The sequence below is a fragment of the Molothrus aeneus genome, chromosome 1 (genome assembly GCF_037042795.1).
Source record: "Molothrus aeneus isolate 106 chromosome 1, BPBGC_Maene_1.0, whole genome shotgun sequence".
NCBI lineage: Eukaryota > Metazoa > Chordata > Aves > Passeriformes > Icteridae > Molothrus > Molothrus aeneus.
Genome location: NC_089646.1, coordinates 5,105,864 through 5,125,877, shown reverse-complemented (window position 1 = coordinate 5,125,877; position 20,014 = coordinate 5,105,864). Strand labels below are relative to the sequence as shown.

Genomic DNA, 20,014 nt, shown 5'->3' with positions numbered 1-20,014 from the left:
AAAGCAATTACATATAACTTGTAGGTCCCCAGAGCTCTGTCTACATACAGAAAATGAACCCCAGATGACCTAATGTACTTCCAAGTGTCAGATCAGTCACTGCAAATACAATGCCTGAGACTTCTGCTGCACATTTTTGAAGTCTGGAAAACAAGAACATTGTTGGAAGAAGAGGCCAAAGGGTACTTAAATCTCCAGTAACTGTCTGAATCCAGAGCTAGTTCAGGTCTGTGTGACACTGGAAACATCAGAAAATTTTAACTGAAGATGCATATGCAAATTACATTAAACAACTTTTAAATTATTTAAAGTTAATTTTCTTCACGTCTTTTCTTCCTTCACATCTCTCACTGTCATAGAGATGCACTTGGGGCTCTAAGAGAATGAGATAAGTGGTAGACAGAGTAGAAAAGACCAATTCCCTGCATTAAGTGTGATTTGATTTAACTTGTGTCTGCTTTAACCCCATTTTGGTTTTCAAAACTGCGTTTCAGTGACGAGGTTTGAAGAGCAGATGAAGATGAAGACAGCATTTGTTCCACAGCCCTTTGCTGATGCCCTGAGTGGAGATGGACACACCAATTTTTGGCCTCTTTTCCCTGAGCCTTCCCATCCAGCACCACAACCTTTGCTCTCTTGTTTCAGTGCCAGCAGACAGAAAACATGGAAAAAGCTGAGAGGCTGAGGCCAGCTCAGTCCTTCCCCTCCCTGTGCCCTTCTCCAAGGAGCAATCCAGAGCTCAGGGCAGTTCTCCTGAGGAAAGCTGTGTCTGTCTCAGAGCTGGTGGCCAGGTGGGTGGTGTTTAACCTGTATTTGAAGTTCACCTCAGATCTGGGGGGTTCCAGGGAGGACCCTCCCTCTCCACCTCTGTAACAAACAAACCTCACTCAGATAAGATCTTTCCCAAGCACAGCACCCCAAATTGTCAGGTCTCAAGTGAGAGGTGTGTGTTTTCTGTCACGAGTGCTCCTCTCTGTTTTATATTTCCAGTGCATTATTGTGTCTTAGAAGACAAATCCTGATTTAAAACCCAGACACACTCAGCAATCTTCACTAAATAAAATGACACAGAGGAATTTGCCCTTGACCCCGAGGCCTGGAGCATTCCCTGGTGGACAATTAAAGTTTTTAATCTTGGTAGTTTGTAAGGTGCCACAAGGGAAAGGAGCAAATGCTGGAGAGATGAGCTGGTGGGGAGGAAAGAGGGGTATGGGCACTGCATCCCCTCCTGGTTTCTCTCAACTGTCTCTTAACAAAAGGCTCCAGGGAGAATCACATTTCAGCCCAAGCCTCTTGAGGGCTGATTTCTGTTCTTGTTACAGCCCATAAGTGAGATCAGACCCAAACTCTGCCAAGCATGAGACAAGATTAGGAACAGAACCCCAAGTACATCTCCCTCCATGTAAGAGTGACAGAGCAGCTGTCAAATCTGTCTCTTGAACTTCCTCATGGGACAGTTTAGTTCCAAATATCCCAAAATTGGTTCATTTCCACTGCAAATAGCCATCTCTCTGACAGGGTCTTTGGAGAAAGCTGAGAGTGCTTTCCCCAGAGCACAGAAGAGAAGGAAGGTGGTTTATTCTGCAAAGGTCTCACTCACCACTGGTGTTATAACAGGTCAGGTACTGACTTGATAAATCCCTTTACATGAGGTTAAAGCTGAATAAATCGACCTCCTGGAAAGCCTGACTTCAGCTCCAAGCTATAAATCAGCAAAGTGCAATAATACACCTCGTTCAGGCAATGTAAACCCCCTACACATCCCCCACCAGTGGGGACATGGATGCTCCAGGGACACCTCTGCATGGAGCTTGGGAGGAGAGGGCTCACAATCGCTCTGGCAGTACAGCCCTCAGCTAAAACCAGTCCTCTTTGGCAGATTTCTCACCTCTCTGTCACTCTTCAAGCTTCCCTTTGGAGTCTGTTGGCTTTGATATTTTCCAGAGGGTGAGGGAAGGCAGAACAAGCCTGTCCACAATATGCAAAAATATACTCAGGCTGAAAAGGGACTCAGGTGCCATCTCCTGTCTTCCCTGCAGGTACCAGCGCATCCTGAATGGTGAAAAAAACATGAGCAAGCAAGAACATCCCAAGGTGAGAGCCAAGGGCTCAGGGCTGTTGGTGTGGGTTGTCCTCACAGCATAAAGCTGCAGTTCTTGGCAATGAGAGACAAACAAAAACCCAACATTTTCTGCAATAACCAGTGTTGTTCTGAGAAACCCCAGGACAGGTCAGACCCAATTGCCTCTTAGTATGTACAGAGGGACTGACATACATAGGATGCTCCAGGATGGAAATTTCATGTATGATATTCAGGTTGCTTTGAAGTGAAAAAATTGTGGAGGTAGAGGTTAACAAAGACAATCAAGAAGTGAAGGACCTGGCAGAGGATTTAGTGGTGGCTTGGAAGTCATGAAGGCACCCAGAGAGCCACACTGGGCTGGCAGGGACGACTCTGGGGCATCTCTGCCCTCCTCCTCCACCAGCTGGAGGTTTATTGATGTTGCCCTCTGCATCTCAAATTAGGTGCTTGTGTCATTTCTGCCATTCTACTCCACCATTCTAGCACTTTCTTGGTGTTTTTTTACTGTAATGGGACTTTGACACCAAGTTCATGGGTAGATTTTGCATTTAGGGGTCTGCAGTTCAGGATCTTAAATGGAATTCCCCCCAGCCAGAAGCTGTGATTACTGTTCTCCCATCATGGCAAAGTGACAGCTCCCATCTGCCAGTGTTCCTCATATTTTGATTGCAAACTCACTGGCATAATCTGCAGTTCTCAGCTCTGTGTTTGCTCATTTGACCCTGATTTGTGATAAGGGGCCCCTTACAACCTGGAACAAAAAAGATAACACACCAGAAGCCAGATATTCTGGACTTTATCCAGCTTTTCTGCCAAAAATGGGGTTGATTCCTACTGACCACAGAAAGATGAATTCCATCTAATCAAACAAAAGGCAGAATCTGAAAATTTTTATTTTCGGTCCAGGTTTCTAAGAAGAAACTGGAGATTTCTTATTAAATGATAGAGAGGGGGGTTTTCTCCTGTTTGGAAACACATTTTCATAGAATAGGAGGATGGAGATGGGAATAAAGCAATGATCCAAGAGAGGAGACAACCACGGGCCATATTTTTTCGACTCCAAGGCTTTCTTGCATGTTCATGGACAAGTCAGGAGGGTTCACCAGAAACAGGCAAGCCAGAAACATCAGCACTTCAAAAACAAGCTATTGTGTCCTTAACATTTATTTCAGAGACCATAGAAAGTAGAGGGGATACTCTTTCATCCCACAAAGTTAGAAAATCAACAGATGTGATGCTTGAAGTAGAAGAGCAGGAAAGAAAAAATTCACATGGTTTATTATTGAAATTATATAAGAATCTGTTTTGATATTTTGGTTTTGTTGGGTTTGGGTTTTTTTAGTTCATGGAAGCAAGATATCCATCCCAGAACAATGCCACTCCAGTGGGGAAAAACTGTGCCTTACCTCGAAGTCATCCCTGTGATATGTGCTCAAGCAAGCCCATGGAGGGTGCTCCCATCCCTAAGATTGGTGCTCCAGCAAGGAATTTCAGAGGGCTCCTGACCAGCTGTGACACCCCTAAAACCACCCCACTCTGTAAGAGCTCACCCTGTGCTCCACTGGAGGCACCATCTCCCAAAGGCCCCGTGAGGAAGAGGGAGGCTGATCACACCAGCATCCTGACCACAATCCAGCCCCTGAGCCTGGAGACCAAACCCCACAGAGATCCAGCCTTCCTTTCCCCTCTCCAGAGCATCCAGAGGAAGGCACGATGGAGTCCTGCCACCACCACAGGGAAGGAGTCTGCTGCAAAGGTCAGTAGGTGCTCTTCTTCAAAAAGCTCTGGAAATACTTTTTATCCTTGTAATTCCTGGATTTTCTGGTGGTGTTTCATCACCCACTGATGTGAATCCCTATGCACAAGTTTCCATGTAGATGTTTATGTCTAGTGCCACCCAGCCCTGGGTGATTCGATGGCACCAGGGGCAGGGGTCAGATGTTCAACAAACTGTTCCTCATGGTGATCCTCTTCCTGGAGGGAAGGAGTTGGTAGGAATGGGCAGCCTGGAGAGAGACCTACATCCAGAAAACATGGGAAAGTCTATCAACCATGTTGATATCATCTGGAATATTAATTATGGATGAGACCTTATCAGAATTTATCTTGTTCATCTCTTTGCTGTATGGTATCAGCCCCCACGAGGGACTGGTCCTTCACTGGGAGAGCAGCAAAGGGCAGCTCCCATCACTACTGGGTTTGATGCACAAAAATCATTGTGGGAGCTGGTAAGGGAAATGGATGGATAATCCTGTCTCAGAAATCAAAAACAGGTAGAGAAAATACCACTTAGCTCTGGAAATGAGGTGGAGCATCAAAAAACTGTGAAGCACAGCCCTTGGAGAGAACAGAGCAAAGCCAAGGCTGGGTCCTGCAGGGAAAAAAAATCCACCTTTGGCTCTGGAAAGTCTCTGGTGCTGTCACTTTCCCCTCACTGGGTCTTTGTGCAGTTCTTCTCCTCTATTTATGGGAATTTACCTGTTTCCCTGCTGTTGCTCCCATACAGGAAGGGAAGCAGTCCCAGGACAGGCAGGGGATCATCTCCGCGGTGCCGGATACAGCTGATGACTCAGCCACGGGCAGAAGCTGTGAGTTGGATTTATTTTGGTTTCCAGGCATCATTGCTACCCTGTTTCCACCTCTATAGATGCAGCTGGGAAGGCTCTGCTTGGTCCTTACACGGAGCTGTGTTTCCCACAGAACCCCACAGCAGACACTGAGCAGGCGATGCTGCCTGGGGACATGGGGGTCTTGCCAGGGCTGGACACTCAGGAATGTGGCCAAGGATAGGGAGCACAGAGAGCAGACAAGCCCTTGACTGCAGCCCTGATCAGTCCCACCACACAGAGCTGGCAAATCCCAGCACAGCCGGGATCTGGGCCAGTGATGAGTCCACAGAGCCATGCTGGCTCTCCCTGTGCTGTTATCCCAGCAGTTAAAAATAGCTGCTATTAAATACCGAGGAAGAAATACATCCATGTTTAGTTTGGGATGAGTAATATCTCCCTGCACCTCAGCCTTGAGGAGAGGAAGAGGGAGAGGTTCCTTTGTACCTAACTAAGGAGCCTTGGCTGGGCTCCTTTTTGAATTTGGCAGCAGTGGTGTATCAGAGAGAGTCATCCTTGGCTTAAGATAGGGCATGTAAGTGATCCCTAATGTTATGATATCATCAGGACTAAAGCAGGTCAGGGATATTTCAAGGCAAGAGGCATTTGTCAAGAGTGAAAAATCCAAGCTTTGCATGGGAAAGAATAGAATTTTACCAAACTTTGCTGTTTGACTTGGTGCTGAAAAAAACCGTTCTCCAAAAAATCCCATAATGACTGGATTAGAGACCACTGGACCATCCCAGGATTTTTGGCCCTGGATCAGGAATCCAAGGTCCCCTTAAACCAAGTATTTAGGATTTGTTCTTTTTTTTTTTTTTCCCATTTATTTCTTGCCTTTCACACAAGAAGGGGGAAAAGGATCACACACTGCCTGGATTTGAGACCCTGTATTTAATTACCCAGCTGCATGGGAAAAGAAGTCTCTTAGAGGAGCACAAAAATGATGTTTTCCACAGCATTGCTGGGTTTCCACAGCATTGCTGGGATTTTTTTTTAGTATCAGAGCACATGATGTCACCAGTCTATCTAGCTCAACACTGTCACAGTTTTGTGTGCCTTTTCCAGCACCAGGAATGTCTTTTCCCTGGCTGGCCAGGGGTGAATCATGGCCTATCTTAGAGCCTTACACCACGCCCCAACCCCTGACTCAAAGGCCTTGTAATAGCCATGGCTTCATTGGAAGGGCTTTGTGTGAGGTCCTTCTGGGGAGGCAATTCCATCCAGGGAGCTGGGAATGCCACAGCTCCCACTGAGGTGGGTGCTGGATTTGCTTCGAGACAGGAGCTGTAATGCTTCCTAAAAAAGTCCAGGAGCCAGCTGTCCCAAATCTCTCAGGGACCAGACACATCCAAGGCTGTACCTGTGCTGTGCTCTGTCATTCCCATGGAGACAGAGAGATGTTGGTGCTCCATGAGCCCCAGCAGTGACCAGGGCAGATCTTCAATGGGATCCTTCTCATCCCCCACAGGGACAGCCCCACTGCCCTTCCTGAGGGGTGAGGAGGTGTCTTGGTTTGGAAAGACAGGTGTCTTCTAAGGAAGGCAGGAGCCTCCCCTGAAATGGAGAATGTAAACCCTCCCCACCCCTCCCAATTGCAATAACTTTTAAATTAAGGGGCTCTCAGGCAAAGATATGAGAGCAGGAATAATAGATCTTTAATAGGGAAGACAATAAAAGGATAAAATAAACAATGCAGTGCACTAGAACAACCCTGACAGAGTCAGAACCCAACCTGACACCCTGTGGGTCAGGGTGTTGGCAGCAGTCCCATTGGAATTGTGGCTCAGCCCTCCTGCAGTGTCAGGGGTGGCTCTGCTGGAGCAGGGATCCTGGAGAAAGGTGCAGTCTCTTCCTCTGAAGATCCAGTGGAAGAAGAGGCAGCTGCTGTTCCTCTGGGGAATCCAGTGGAGAAGCTGTGCTGGTGTTCCAGCATCTCCAGATTATATCCAGGTAGGAATGCTTGGCTCCTCCCTCTGGGCTCACATCTCCCAATGGGATGCTGTAGTTCTTATCAGCCATGCAGTGACATTCCCTAGCTGTTATCAGCAGATGTCCCCTCCTGAGGGAGAAGTGATTGTGGAAGAGATAAGGCAAACTGCCCACATGACAAAAGACAGCTGCCATACAGAAGGTGATAGAATACATCTTGCCTTGCAACATGGAACACGAGGGGACATCCCCAACTTGGGATGGGGAAAGCAGTGTCAAGTTTGAAGCCACACAATAGCACAAGCTAAGCAGAGACCACAGTTCTCAGGGGCTGGGGTGTCTGATATGGAGGGCAACAGCTTGGCAGTGTTCAAGACAGCTCTGCTGACTGGAGTTGGGTTTATCAGCAAACACACGTCAGTGTGGAGCTGAATAACTGCACAAAAAGTCAAAGCACCAGCGGCTGCATCTCTTTGCAGGCACAGCACAGTCACACCTGAGACACTGCTGCAGGGCTGAGCATTGCTCCAGGGGATGGCTTTTACACCCCTTAGAAAATACATTCCCAGGCAGCCAAACCAGCTGGGCTGTGGGCCCCTGGTCACACTGGTGATATCAGATGATCTGGAGGAAGCTGCCACCAAGGATGTCACCAAGTCACTGATTAAAGAAGTCCAAGTGGCTGTAGTCTGCAATAATGAGATTAAACTGAGCACTGGAAGACTTACACAGCAGAACAAAATTCTTCCTAGGAAGGAATACAGCAAATCAAGGAACCATTTTTCCCAAAGGGAAATAGTTGAAAGCTTGAGTCCTTTAACATTCAAAAGGAGAATGCACCAGCTAATTTATTGCAGGTGGAATCTTCTGAGTACTCTGGATTTAAAAATCAACAACTTCTAGATGGATTTTGGCAATTAGAGAGAGGCAATTGTGGCCAAGGAAGAGAGGAGAGGGACCTGCACACAGGTTTGTGTGTGTGTGTGTATTAACACTGCTCCATCATCCAGGGCTTCCAGCTGAAGGGCACACGGGGGTGTTCCCTCAGTGCAGAGCAAAGATGAAACAGGAGCCTGAGGTGACGACAAATTACAGAGCATCCAGGCAGCCTCAAACCCACCTGCAAGCCCCTCCTCCCCATTTCTTTTCTATTCTATTCTATTCTATTCTATTCTATTCTATTCTATTCTATTCTATTCTATTCATTTCAACCTCTACACGAGGGGAATTTTCAAAGCAAGGAGAGGAGGCGAAGGAGAGGGCAGGAAACAGTGGTGTCCCCCATCCTGCAGGCAGGAACACTCGGGTTTGGTTCAAGGGTTTGCTTGACAGAATCACAGAATTACAGAATCACAGAATCACAGAATCATAGGTTGGAAGAGACCTCTAAGATCACTGAGTCCAACCTATGCCCTAACCCCCCAACTAGACTATAGCACCAAGTGCCATGTCCAGTCTTTTTTTAAACACATCCAGACATGGTGACTCTACCACCTCCCTGAGAAGAGCATTCCAGTACTTTATTATTCTTTTGTGAATTTTTTTTCCTAATATCCAACCAATACCTTCCCTGATGTAGCTTGAGACTCTGTCCTCTTGTTCTGTCAGTGCTGCCTGGTGGAAGAGACCAACCCCACCTGTCTGCAACCTCCCTTCAGGAAGGTGTAGAGAGCAATAAGGTCACCCTCAGGACTTTAGCTGGTCAGAGTGACCCCAAGAAACGTTAGAAAGTCTCTTTTCTCAGCCCAGCAGTCAAAGAAGGAGTCAGAACTCTTCAGTTCTCGGTCTCAAGGTTGTTTATTGTTTTTTATCTATAAAATTCTTTCTCTGGACTGCCAAGGTCCACTCAGCAGGTCAGACACAGGTACTCTGATGCCCTCAGGGCAGTGTTATCTTTTTATACTAAAAATTATGTGTACATTATTTACAGTTACTTTCCAATACCTATCACCTGTGTTAGACAGTGAGCTTCTACTCTAAACTAATCTCAAAGTGCCAACATCACAGCAGAAGATGGAGGCCAAGAAGAAGTAGGAGAAAGGCTGGACACGCCCAAATCCCTCCATCTTGCCTCCTGAAGCCCCATTCTAAAAACCAAAAAAAATCTATTTTTTCACCCCGTGATAAACTAATTAGTATTCTACTTATACTTTTGTGGCTTGCAGATCTTCATATAAGGTTGGTAATTTGCTCCATGGGTCATAATCAAAACCACAGGCACCTTGGGCTCTGTACCAGCATCTTTGAGCCCCCTGGCAGGGGTCTTGGCAATCCAGGACAGCCAGAGGGATGCCCTGAATTCCGACAGGCCGCCTCTAAGCCTTCTCTTCTCCAGGCTAAACAACCCCAGCTCTCAAACGGGGAGGCTCCATCCCCTGCTGGCTGCAGCCCCGCTCGTTCTCTACGAGGGGGTGCGGTGCCATCTAGCGACAGCGGCACCGACTCCCCTCCATCCCAAACCCGGGCTCCGCAGGGATGCTCCAGGCTCCGCAGGGATGCTCAGGGCTCCACAAGGATGCTCGGGGCTCCACAAGGATGATCCGGGCCCTGTAAGGATGCTCAGGGCTCCACAAGGATGCTCCGGGCTCCACAGGGATGCTCGAGGCTCCACAAGGATGCTCGGGGCTCCACAAGGATGATCCGGGCCCTGTAAGGATGCTCAGGGCCCCGTAAGGATGCTCGGGGCTCCTCAAGGATGCTCGGGGCTCCGCGTCCCAGCCCCGGCGCTGGGGCAGTGCCGCCCTTCCTGTCGCGGTGACTGACCCGGGGCTCTGCAGCCTTCATTCCGCCCTCTGCACCGTGCTGCTCAGCAGATGGGCTCGGGAGAACATGGCCAGTGAACTGGAAAGGTCTGAAATGTTCCCTGAAAGGCGGGGGGGGGGAATGCTGATTTAAGATAAAAGGCTGTGCTCACGCCGGAGTTCAAGGAAGCTCCGGCACTTGCCATGGTAGAGGCTCGTACAGTCAAAATAATCCTTAAAAGCTCATTTCCCTTCCAGCAGTTGCTTTTCATGGGCATGAGAAGCAGGAGATGAATGTCAGGGCTCATGTAAGTGGCCAGTCTGTCCAGCCCTCCCTGCTTTGTGCCTCTGCAACTCGGGCAGGAGGGAAATTTGGGGTGTTTAAGCACGAGATCCATCTTGCACCCCGACTCAAGCACCTCACATCACAGAAAGAAGGAGCAGCAGGACGTGCCACCCATCCCCTGTCACCTCTCCCAGCCCCTGTGACCGATTAGGGGAGCTGGGATCACAGGCATTTTTTGGGGAGGCTGCCATGGGAGCACACAGGGATTCCTGGAGGGCAGGGGGGGGATCAGCGTCTGCTGCTCAGCCCGGCTGAGATCTGCCAGCAGTCAAAGCAGACAGGTTTGTGCCTCCTAATTGGCTTTTCCTGCAAGCCCCAGTCTCTGCTTTCACTCAATCTAACCTGAAGAGCCTTTCCCTTGCTGAGACCCTCCTGCCCTCTCCCTTGGGCTTCCAGCAAGAGCCACCCCATGGCAGCCAAGGGCTCAGGGCAGCCCTCTGCTCCAGACCCTGGGGCTGCTCATCTCTCCCCTCACACACTCTGTGCCTCTCAGAGCACCCCAGTGCCTCTGTGATTTATTTTTTTTTTCTCATTTCCTGCCTTCTAATTAGTTGCTGTCTTTCAGACAGGATGACAAAACCCTTTCCCCAGGAGCTGTGCAGAGCTGCCAGGTAGCTCAGATCTCTCAGGACTGCAGGGGCACTGAGGGGACACACATGGAGGTCACAGCCCACAGCAGAGCAGGTCCTTCACCCAGGGATGGAGAGGGACAGCAGGAGTGTGACAGCCAGCCTTGTGTGCAGACACAACCCACAGATGTGGCAGATGAGAACAGAACTCCACACAAATGCACACACACCCCCTCCCTGTGCGCTCCTGCCAGGCACAGGCAGCCCATGACACACAAATACCCACTGCCATCTGCTGACTGAGCTGATTTACTCTGCCCTTGGCCTCCTGCATTTGTGTCCCTCCATGCACATGGAATAAATAAGATATCTCAGCTCCCAGTGTACTGCTGTGTTTGCAGGCACCACTGCCACCCCCTTGGTGCTACCTGAGCAGGTGTGTGCTTGCTGACAGCCCCTGCCATGCCCAGCCCTCTGCCCCAACACCTGGCTGGCCATCCAGGACCTGCTATCACCCTCCTGGCAGCTGCTTTTCTGACCCTCATTTATGGAGGAAACCAACAAAGAGTGCAGAGACCACATCAGAAGGAGGGGTGATGATCTCCAGAGGCACTGGGTGTGACACAGACAGAGGAGAATAGCAGCTCATGGCCCTGCAGGATGGTTAAAGAAACTGGGCCGTGGCAGAGAGGAGCTGGGCCCTTCCAGGAGCCTCATGAAAACAGATGTTCATCTGCAGCTGGACAGGTTGTGATGGAGGTGATGCCACGTGATGTTGGCAAGGAAACCACACCTCATGCTGAGCTGAAGCCTGGGTGATGTGTGGTGTCCTCTCCTGATACCTGCAGACCCACAGGGAAAAGAGAGGGGCAGCAGCCCCTCCAAGCACCCCTGGCAAAGGAAAAAGTCCAGCAGAACTACTCAGGAGAAGTGCATGAAAAAACTTAAACCTCTCAGTGCTTAAAGTGGGCTTATAAATGAGGGAAAGGAACCTTTTATGTGGGGATATAGTGAGAGGACACGGGGGGATTATTTAAAACTAAAAGAGGAGAGATTAGATTAGATGTTAAGGGAAAAAAGCCTTTATTCAGAGGGTAGTGAGGCATTGAAATGGGCTGCCCAGAGAAGTTGTAGATGCCCCCATCCCTGGAAGTGCTCATGGCCAGATTGGGTGGGGCCTTGAGCAACGTGGTCTAGTGGAAGGTGTCTCTGTCCAGGCAGGGGGTTGGGAACTGGATGGTTTTAAATGTCCCTGCCAACCCAAACCACTCTGGGATTCTGAGAAACTACAAAATCAGCTTCAGTTGCTTGGCCCTTTGCAACAAAGAGCACGGAGTGTTTTATCTCAGGTGATGGGGACTTGTGCTAGTGGCACAGCCAACCCACATCTTCCATTGCCATGGGGTGGTGTTTTCAAACATAAACTCTCTAAAGGTGTCAGAAAAGCAAACCAAGGAGAGAACAGCAGGGCCTGGTTCAATATTACTGGGTACATCAGTCAGATTGTATCCCAGCCTGCCAAAGCTGGGCTCTGAAAACCACCCCCAGAGCCTTTGGTTATGTTTGTATTTGGGAATTGGCTTGGCCAGGCATCATCACCAGCTCTGGCACGCAGTTTTACTCACCATTAACATGAAAATAATAGCCTTTGCCCTGAACTTTGAGGGCACTGAGAGTCCTCCAGGTTTGGGTGCTTTTATTATTATTATCCCTCTCCAAACACTTCCCAGAGCAGCCACCTGTGACCCCACATTGCTGCAGTGACAGGAGCAATTCCCAGCTTGCCATAAAGCAGGTAGAGTAGCTGTCCTTCTTTAGTCACTTTCCCAAAGAATTTTTTTTTCTTGCTTGCTTCTAAAAGACTGGAACTGATGAGGAAATAGGGAACCAGAAATTGTAGGTAATACCTCTCAGCTTCCCAGCATTTCTCTTCCAACTTTGGCTGTGGCCAGAGGTGGCAGGGGGGCCTGGATGTGAGGCTCACAGCCTGAGGACATGACAGTGAGTCAGGGAAATGCCTCTTCCCCATTGCAGCACTGCCTGGCTGCATCCCCATCCCCGGCCAGGTTACACCAGGGGTATTTTGAATGAATAAATTCTGAAAATAAGCCAGGGCCCCAGCCTTTCCCAGCCCCTGCTCAGAATTGCTGGGACTCATGATTGACTCAGCCTGGTGGAAGAGCCATTTCACTGTTCCCTAAAAATAGCCCAAGTAGTTCATCCTCTCAACATAGCCCAGCACCCTGAGATAAAACCAGCTGCCAGAGACCACTGGGAGGCAGTGAACAGGACTGAGGGTGTGGGGTGTGGAGCAGGGCTCCTTTTGGGATACACAAAAGGACTTCACACAGATTTTCCACTGGGGCTGTCTGAGACACGACTCAGCTGTTGGGACTACAGAGACCTCCCTGTAAGTAATTGTGGGGTAGGTTAGAATGGGGTGAAGTGTTGCATGAATATGAACCTTAGACTGATCCTAAAATGCAGGGCAGAGGAGGATGCTTAGTGCTTCATGCTATCAAAGCGGTGTTGGAGCTCATGGAAAGCCTGGATTTTATTCTGCTGGCCTGGATCTTGGTAAATCCTGCTCTGTGCTGCAAGTGTGCTCCACGTAGGGTGGCTTTGGTTTGGTTCATGACCGTGGTTTAGGGCACCTGGGTGCATTCTAGACAGAAACAGAGCATTGTAACTGTGTGCTTTTCTTATAAATACTGAAAAAAATTCTTAAAATACTGAAAATCTCAGCTTTGAAGCTTAAATTCATGGGGACAGATCTTAGTGTCTACTGTCTCCCAAAAAAAAAAATTGTTATTTATGATCACCTTGAGCACAAATAGAAGAAAGAATCTGTATGGGATCCACATGCTGGGGGTGAAGGGGACACCTTCCAGACCCAAATCCTGTTCAGGACTGGTAATGGGTAGGCAGCAAAGTGTGGACTGTTCAGAAGGAAATGAGCTTTGCTTCATTTTACATCTCTGGGGAACAGGAGACAGGGAGGATTAGTTAAGGAGGGAATTTCTTTCCCTCTTTCTTCAATCCCTGTCTCCAGAGAGGGTTGAAAAATGTATTTGTGACCCTAAGCCAAGCAATGTGCTTCAGGAGCCTGTGGGGTCAGCAGCATTAATGTGGCCTTACCCCAGTCCCTGTTTGTGCTCACATGTGTGGAAGGACACTCCAAAAACCCGTGTCACTCTAAGGTGGAGCAGAAATGTGCCCCTGTGTGTGCACATGTGTGTCTCCCACCTGATTATCCATCTGCCTCTGGCTCTAGGGGCTGTCCCGTGGTCACCAGGAGAGCCAGGACTTCAGGTCCAGCCCTGGGAATGCCCCTCAGTCACCATGGGAAGGGCCTGACCTCAGCTGAAAGCAGCATTATTTTATTATTTTCAGCTCATGCATTTGTCAATGGCCAATATTTCCTTCTGAGATTCATGTGCAGCTGAAGGCTGTGAGAAGAACAGAAATTCTGTAGCTTTCCCCAGTTCCCTCCAGGTCTCCAATCTTTGTATCAAAAAAACAAAACAAAAAAAAACAACGAACAAAACATTAAGTACCTTCAGACTTTTGTTAGAAAAAATGGATTTAGGGAAAGAAAGGTGGTGTTGTCTTCCTTTCCCTATGCCTCAGGTACAGATATCACCTTGTGAGAAGAGGCAAAATATAAAAAATCCATACTCTTGCTCAGGTAAAGTGGTAAATTATTCACTAGTGGCAATTAAGGGATTCAGCATGGGTGGAAATCTGTAGGAACATCTTGCAAAGGCTGTTTTCAGCCCTTGAATAGACTCAGTATTTTACAGCATACAAAAGCTTCCTTTTGGGGGAAAACCAGGCAAGGATGCCCAAAACCTGTTACAAAAAGGGAGAAAATCCCTCTTTAGCACTGGTGAAAGTCCCAGGACTGGCTCTGAAGAGAGTAATAGGAATCTTTCCTTGAAGTGCTGTGCCTTACTGGTATCTTAGACTTTCAAGCCAACCATTTCTCTCCTCTTCCATATTCTCACTGGCAATTTGCCTCACTCAGAACCAAATGGAAATTCCTGGGAATCTCAGTAGCTACAAGTGGGTTTGGGGTTTTCTCTTTAAAAGATACTGCCCAACTGGTTTGGGGTGTGACTCTTTCATCCAAAACAGCATGAAGTTTTCTTGGCTGCCAGCAATGCAGAGCTGACAGCAGCATGGAAACACCAGGACAGGAATAGAAAGGCAAAGCAGGGCCCTGCAGCTCCTCAGGGCACGTGGCATCCCTGCCATGCCCCCACATAAACACCATGGCATGGCAGAGAAATGCTGGGAGATGCAGCAGGAGCCTGACCCCAGCCGGGCTCTGCATCCCAGGCAGGACGTGGGGCTGGGGATGCTCACGGATGCCTGCACACACATTCCCAGGGGATCTTTTCAGAGGGGTGAGAGAGGGCTTCCCTTAAAAGGTCTGGTATTTGTGGCATGCCAAGAAGCCCTCTCCCCAGGCTGAGGCTATTCCAGTGGGAGCTGGGCGCTGCTTTTCCTGGGGAAGGGGCTTTAGAGGGAGGGGAGCTGCTGTCATGAATGCTCATCCTGAACTCCGGGCTGGAGGGGCTGAGGTGCTGCAGTGCAGGAGGGAACAGATCCTGGGAGACGCGTTAGGGATAAAAGTCGTGTGTTAATGTTGGGTTGGACATGATATACACACACATGATCAGGGTCTAAGAAGAAAAAGTTTTTATTTTGTTCTCCAGCTTATATACTCTTAACAAAGAGCATGATCTTAAGTTATTAACTACATCACAATAACTTATTATATTTACTGGTGCAAAGCAATTAGAGTCAATATAATCAGTAAAAGTTTTACAGAAATTTAATAAAGCATCTACTCATTCATCTACACATGTCCTTGTCTACTATTTAATCTACACATCTAATTATATTATATTATATTATATTATATTATATTATATTATATTATATTATATTATATTATATTATATTATATTATATTATATTATATTATATTATTATCATTATATTATATCTTATATTTTTATTTTATTATATTATATATTATATTTTATATTTTATATTCATATTTTATATTATAAAATACATGATATTATATAATAACTTCAGATCATGCTCTTAACAAAGAGCATGATCTTAAGTTATTAACTACTTCACAATAACATATTTATTGGTGCAAAGCAAGTAGAGTCAATATAATCAGTAAAAGTTTTACAGAAATTTAATAAAGCATCTACTTATTCATCTACACATCTACTTATCTACTATTTAATCTACACATCTACTTATATTATATTATATAAAACTTTATATTATATTCTATTTTTATATTTCTATTTTATCATATTATATTTTATATATTTATTATAATATATTTTATATTATATAATAACATTTATATTTTATATTATATTTTATATTATATAATAACATTATATTATATAATAACTTAAGATCACAGTCTTAACAAAGAGCATGATATTAAGTTATTAACTACTTCACAATAACTTATATTTATTGGTGCAAAGCAATTAGCATCAATATAATTAGTAAAAGTTTTACAGAAATTTAATAAAGCATCTACTTATTAATCTACACATCTACTTATCTACTATTTAATCTATACATATACTTATGCACGTAGTCTAGCTTACAAAAATTTTCATGTATCTTTTCTAATCTATTTCTATGCTAACAGCCTTTTCTCCTTTGCTATACATACACTGTAAAATCATCAATTGTTATTTCTCCTATTAACTCAGCTTTGCTTGCATGGCAAGCCCCTCCACACCAGTGCTGATGATGGGATAGAGGAGACAGAGGAGTGGGGAAATGGAGCAGGGGTGTTTGTCACCACTGCAGTGAAAAACCCCTCTGTGAATAGCAGATAAAGTCACTGGAGGGTGCCAGAACGAGCAGGGCGTGACCCGCGATGTGTCAGGGGCAGTGACACACAGGGGACAGTCACTAAACACCCCCTGGGCCTTGATTAACCCTTTATTGACTCAGAGTGTGGTGGTGTTCGCAGGGGTCCCAGGACGAGGGAAGAGATGAGAATCTTGACTCCACGTTTCAGAAGGATGATTTATTATTTTGTGATATGTATTAGATTAAAAGAAAATTATATATTAAAACTATACTAAAGAATAGAAGAAAAGGTTTATCAGAAGGCTAGCAAAGACAAGAAAGGAATGATAATAAAATCCTGTGACTGCTCACAGCCTCGACACAGGTGGCTGTCATTGGTCATCAAGTAAAAACAATTTCACAAGCTGGTTAAACAATCCTCCAAATCACATTCCAAAGCAGCAAAACCTGGAGAAGCTGAAGCTTCTCAGCTTCTCAGGAGAAAAGATCCCAATGAAAGGATTTTTCATAAAATATGGCTGTGACAGCAGAGGGACACAGAGAACGAGGCAATGCCCGGGGCATTGTTGGGGCTGCACCCACCTTGGTACCGAGCCTGGGGGTGATGCTGGGTCCCTCCCTCAGGAAGGACAAGCCCGCAGCAGTTGGCCCACGCGGGAAGGCCACGTCCCCAGGCAGCAATGCCACTCGCAGCTGTCTCTCAGCAGAGCTTCTTGGCATTTTTTTGGTGCCCAGAATAGAGTCCTCCACATTCCTGGATTTTTGCAAAGCCCAGAAATAGCCCCGAGCTGCCTTGGGGCAGATACTCAGCTCTGCCTGAGGCTAAATTTTCCCAGCTCTTCTCAGAAGCTCTCTAAATTACCTGAGGGATCATGATGCTGCTCCTGTAAAGGACATTCCAGCTGATACCAAAGAGCCAAAAACATTTTCAGAAGTGAACAAAGATCACGAACCTCCAGTTTGGAGGTGCTGGAAATTGCAAAGAGATCTGATTTTGAAAATCAAGGGCAGGAAACAAGATGTTCCTCAATAAATGTTTTTTTTCCTTCACCCCCTTCCACCCTCTCAGATGTGCAAATGCAACTTTACACGTGTGCAAAACGTTAATTATTTTACTATAATTAGTGGACAATGCCTAAAAGCATGAAATGATAATTTTAATCTTATTTCCTCTTCAACACAGCTGGTCTTTAGTTCCATTATTTTATTTTACCTCTTTGTCTAGCACCTTCCTCTGTTTCTGGCGCTTTTCTTTTCAGCCCATTTCCCACCCCAGAAATCACCTATTAACTCTGTGTACCAGAGCTCCCATAATAATTGCAAGATATGGCTTGCAGACAGGGCAAAATCTCTCTTAAACCCTTTCAAAAGGGAATAATTGCTATTTATTTGATATGTGTTAGTCATTACATTTATGTTCTATACCAGCAGGGCTCCCCACCTCCAAATCAGGGATCTATTGTAAGTGACAGTGGACAAATTTATTTGAAAGGGCAAGGTGTGCTCATGAAAGTTTGGAAACAGGAAAAAAAAAGCCTTGTTAGGTTGTATGATTTTTATTAATCATCCAGCTGCAATCAGTGCTGTTCTTATATCTGAGTTGGTAGGTGAGCATGAGGAAATCTCAGTAATTTACTTTTGAAGGTCAATCCTTGAATGTATAGTTATAACAGGTACTCTTGGACCAAACCAGTAAAAAAGCACATGAATTCTATGTCAAAAGAACATGTTTACAATGGCCACTCTGCCACAGAATGGGCCAATCCACGGCAGAAAGAAAAAGCTTGAATTTCAAACACTCACAGTCCTTTGTAGGACTGAAAATGAGAGAAAGTACTGTGGTTTGAAAAAAGAACAAAGTGTGATCACAGGGGGCAGCACCCGTGAGGGTGAGCAGAGTGTTTTAGAGTATGACTTTTCCTCAGTCTTTGCTAGATTCTAAAATCCCATCCATGCTCCCTGTTGCACCTTTGTCCCACCATTTTTCCACCCTTCCTTCAGAATAAAACAGATGCTATTTTAACATTCTCTAAAGACTCATGAATGGGTCATGAGGGCAATGAGGAACAGATAGAGATTCTCTCCTACCCAAATCCTTTCTGTCCCAGAACTACCCTTCCCTGCCCACCCATCACTGAAGCATCCCAGAACCACTCACCTTTTCAGCAGCCTCCAAACTGGGGCAGCAGGGAGCCTGCCCTGCTTCCCACACCTCCCTCAGAATGTGTCCCCTCTGGCAGAGCTTGCCTGTGGACCGGGGCTGCTGGCAGAGGGGTTAGGGCAGAGATCTAAACCTTTCCCTGCTGGCTGAGCACCCCCCTGGCTCCTGGATTAAGCAGCAGCACTGGTTTCCCAGCCAGCTTTTATGGGTGCTCACCCATCTGTGCAAATTCCCCCAGCCCAGCCATGGAGCTGGGCTGGTATTTAGGAGTCACTTTGGTCAGGAAATTGATTCTCGGGGAGAAAAACTGGGAGGAGGATGGGACAGATGTGATTCTGCACATGCAGCTGCCACCTCCAAGGGCAGAGGCACTCAGAAATGGGGTCCCCATCTGCAGGGATGTGCTTCCAGCTTTGGGACAGGTCAGTGAGGTGCTAATGTTTCACTGGGATGAACAGCAGGGACAAGCAGGTGGCACTGGGGACATGTCCAGTCACACAGGGGTGTCACACACTCCTGGCTCAGGAGGCTGAGCTGGTAGTAACTGTCTGATGGGGGTAACCCATGGCTGATCCCAGGCAGGGGGGAATACCAGCCCCAAATTCCCAGGAAGCAACCAGCCCAGACAGCCACAAAGCAGCACTTCCTTGTCAGTTCACCTCCATCCTCTAGGAAGAGAAAGTTGCTTTCACAATCTGAGGAAATCACTTGTTTTTCTGCCCTGACTGCCCCAGTGCTGAGGAGCTCCAGGGACAGGAGTCCCTTTGCTCCCACTGGCCTCTGAGAATTGGGGTTGGGTCCTGCACCATGGGATGCATCAAATATCTCGTGGTACTGGAGGCATGGCATAGCCAAGGCATGAGACCAACAGCACATCCGTGCTCCATGGCACAGGACAGGCCAGGCCCAGCAGCCAACAAGGCAAACCCAAAATTGACCTGCAGAGCAATAAATCAGCAGACACCGAGCAGGGGGTGGAGGACACCGGATTCAGGAGGAGATGCTCTCTGCAGCACTGCTCCCATCAGTGAGCAATGAAAAGGGACAGAACCCAGGCAGAACTTGCCCCAAAGGCCCATCCCTTTCCCTCTGACTTCTACAAGCCCTGTGCAAGCCCCCATCTGCTCCCAGGCCCCGTTACACAAGCCCAGCTCCCACAGTGCCGTGGGGCGCGCGCGGCGGCGGCAGAAAGGGCTTTGCTTAGCAGCTGTGTTTGCTCAGGGTGGCTGATTTTGGGAGCACAGCTGATGACATGTGGTTGGCCAGGCGACCCAGGAGACTGGTGCTGAGCTTGCAGCTTCCTTTTTTAATAGGTGACTCAGGCGCTCGGTAGCTCACTGGGGTTGGTGGTGGGAGCCGGGCTGTGAAGGAGTGCCAGCAGCCGCGGTGGTGGACACCAACAGGTGGGTAGCGTTGTTTGTTCATTGGATAAAGTGGTTTAAATAGAAAGTAGAGTGAGACAGAGCTGCCCTGTTACTGCTGAGATGGGGTTTTCTCAGGGGAGGGAGGGGGCAGGGGTTTTGTTGGTGATTTGTTTTCCACTTGTTAGGAGCTGGCTGCCAGGTGTAAGATGATTCTGGTTCAAGAGACCTGCAATATTATCTCCAGCAGGAGACAAAGCAGTTGAGTGATTTATGGGCAATAATTGGAGAGGAAGTGAGTGAACTTTCAGATGAATATTTATGAATCTTTTCCCCCCATTGCCTTG

The 20,014-nt window shown here is 47.2% G+C and overlaps 1 protein-coding gene across 1 annotated transcript in view; it reads left to right on the top strand.

The window, feature by feature from the left end:
- The first annotated feature begins 657 nt into the window (after positions 1–657).
- XIRP1 (xin actin binding repeat containing 1) overlaps positions 658–20,014 on the top strand; it is a 35,501-nt gene continuing 16,144 nt past the window's right edge. The window contains exons 1-4 of the mRNA XM_066556682.1: positions 658–791; positions 2,040–2,094; positions 3,426–3,839; positions 4,590–4,671. Coding sequence (XP_066412779.1) covers positions 664–791; positions 2,040–2,094; positions 3,426–3,839; positions 4,590–4,671 — 679 coding nt within the window. The 5' untranslated portion in view covers positions 658–663. The remainder of the gene's footprint in view (positions 792–2,039; positions 2,095–3,425; positions 3,840–4,589; positions 4,672–20,014) is intronic.